This window comes from Cryptosporidium hominis (assembly GCF_000006425.1).
Source record: "Cryptosporidium hominis TU502 chromosome 8 CHRO018184, whole genome shotgun sequence".
Taxonomy (NCBI): domain Eukaryota; phylum Apicomplexa; class Conoidasida; order Eucoccidiorida; family Cryptosporidiidae; genus Cryptosporidium; species Cryptosporidium hominis.
In genome coordinates, this window is record NW_666821.1 from 537 (window position 1) to 2,758 (window position 2,222).

General features: G+C 28.8%; 1 protein-coding gene across 1 annotated transcript; it reads right to left on the minus strand.

Moving 5' to 3' along the window:
* Positions 1–396: 396 nt before the first annotated feature.
* Chro.80558 (hypothetical protein) lies at positions 397–1,938 on the minus strand. The annotated part of the gene is made up of 1 exon (XM_660152.1): positions 397–1,938. The coding sequence occupies one exon, from the start codon at positions 1,936–1,938 to the stop codon at positions 397–399; it is 1,542 nt and encodes a 513-aa protein (XP_665244.1).
* Positions 1,939–2,222: the final 284 nt, after the last annotated feature.

Sequence of the window (2,222 nt, forward strand, 5' to 3'; positions counted from 1 at the left end):
GATCAGTTTTCTATTTTTGTTAAGATTAAATATAATTGAATATTATTGTTAATAATAATAAACTTACATTTTGTGGAAGAGGACTAATAAATTCTGAAGTCTGAAATACTCCAATTCTGGTTGCATTATCATAGAATTGATTAATTGAACCATTTTCTGGAATTTGAAATATATTAGATGGAGCTTTTCCAATAGATTCTAATAATTCAATCTAAAAATAAATAATAAAACATAATGATTATTATAAGAAATTGGATAATTAAATTGAAAAATGAATATTTAAATTAAACTTACTGTTGGCTCTTGTTCAATATAATCAATAAAGGTTTGAGTAAGTCCCATTGTTAGGTGATCCTATAGGAAATAATTTTAGGTTAAATTTCAAAATAAAATTTCTTAAATAAAATCAAAAGCTTTACTTACCTCCGTATCATCAAGAAAATTACTAATTCTTCTTTGAGCTCGTCCAATTGTAGAAGTATTATAAATCTTCCAAATAGGTTCACCAATAGCAACTCCAACTTCTTGAAGATTGGTGCATTTGTGAATCTGAGGATTACAGTAAAAGTCTTGAACTTTTACTTTAGGTCCCATTTGGTTTGGAACAAGATCTGGTTGTTGAGTTCCAGGATATATAAAAGTTGCATTGATTATTTCTTCAACAGGAATTGACCAGTTTTCTTGTTTTAAGTTATTTAATGAAGTTGAAATAAGCTGATCCACCGCAACTTTTCTATCATATGGGTTAGGTAATTCCAACCGAGTTAAATTTACTATGTCTCCAACTGTTGTAGATTTTACAATCTCATCTTCTATGTGGGCTTCTTCATCTTTATTGTTTTGATCTTTGTGGCTATTACTTTGTTTGTGCTTATGGCTGTGGCCATGTTTATGGTAGTGTTGGTTATGGTGGTTTTGTCCTTGTTTTTGTCCTTGGATTTGGCTTTGAATTTGGCCTTTTAATTGGCCTTGGTCTTGGCTTTGTATTTGACTTTGGCTTTGTCCTTGGCTTTGGCTCTGGCTTTGAATTTGTTCAAAAGCTTCGTTAGTAGCTACAGATCCAAAATCAGTACTGAAGTTTGGACCAGATCTTTCAATACCATCGCCTAAAGCTGTATTTTGGCTTTGAACCAGTTCATTCTGCCCTAAATTCTCTGAATAATCCATTCTTCTGGGCTCCTTTCTTACATTGTATGATACATTCCACCAAGCTTCGTCCTTACTTGGAATCTTATGCTTAAACTCTATGGGCTTTGCAGTGTTTGTTCTAAATATAGGCTTCTCAATGCGGTTCCAAGTCCATCTAGAATTTTCATTGTTTGGAATTTCTGAAGATGTTAAGTAGTGGATTGAAGAATACGGAGAAAAATATTTGTTAATTTCTTGTCGACTATTTACATTATAGCTTTGTCTTGAATATCCTCCTCCTCCTCCACTATTCACCACCAAGGGTGATTTTGACAAAAATAAAGGCACTTTTCTTTCTTCATTATTTGAGTAAATTATATGATAAGTATTATCGTTAGAATCTACTTGATTTCTATTATTCTGAGGATCTAAATAAGTATTCATTTCATTTCTTAAACTATAACTCTGTGATTGAGCAAAACCACCAAAATTTGAATTATAGTTTGAACTCACTGTTGGATTCATATTTATTAAGCTTCCATCTGAATAATATTGATTCTGATAACCATTCATATTATTTAAATTTCCAGTCAAATCTTTAAAATCTCCATTCAATTGTGGATTATTATTTAAATTACTTTTTAATGCGTCAATTATTGCTTTAGAGTGATCCTCTGGAACTACTTGATTATAAAACTCATCACCACCATTTGACCTTACACTTACTATTAGTAATTGCAAATGTAATAATAAAATCAATAAATTCCATTGATTAAAGTTTGTATTTCTCTGAACACCTTTTTGAAGCATTAATTATATTATTAATATTAATATTAAAGATTTAAAAAATTAAGAAAACTCTAATAATTCTATTTACTTTATTTATTTAACGAGAATTAAGTTTAATTTTTATATTTACTCAGCTATGTTAACTAGATAATCATAGATTAAAACAATTTTTTTCCTCTTTTTAAAAACCTATAGGATAAATATATAACTAGATAAAAATATATTATGCAAAATTCAATTTTAAGTGGACAAAATTCAAAGTAATAATAAAACAATATTCATACAAATCTATAAAGGATAGTAAA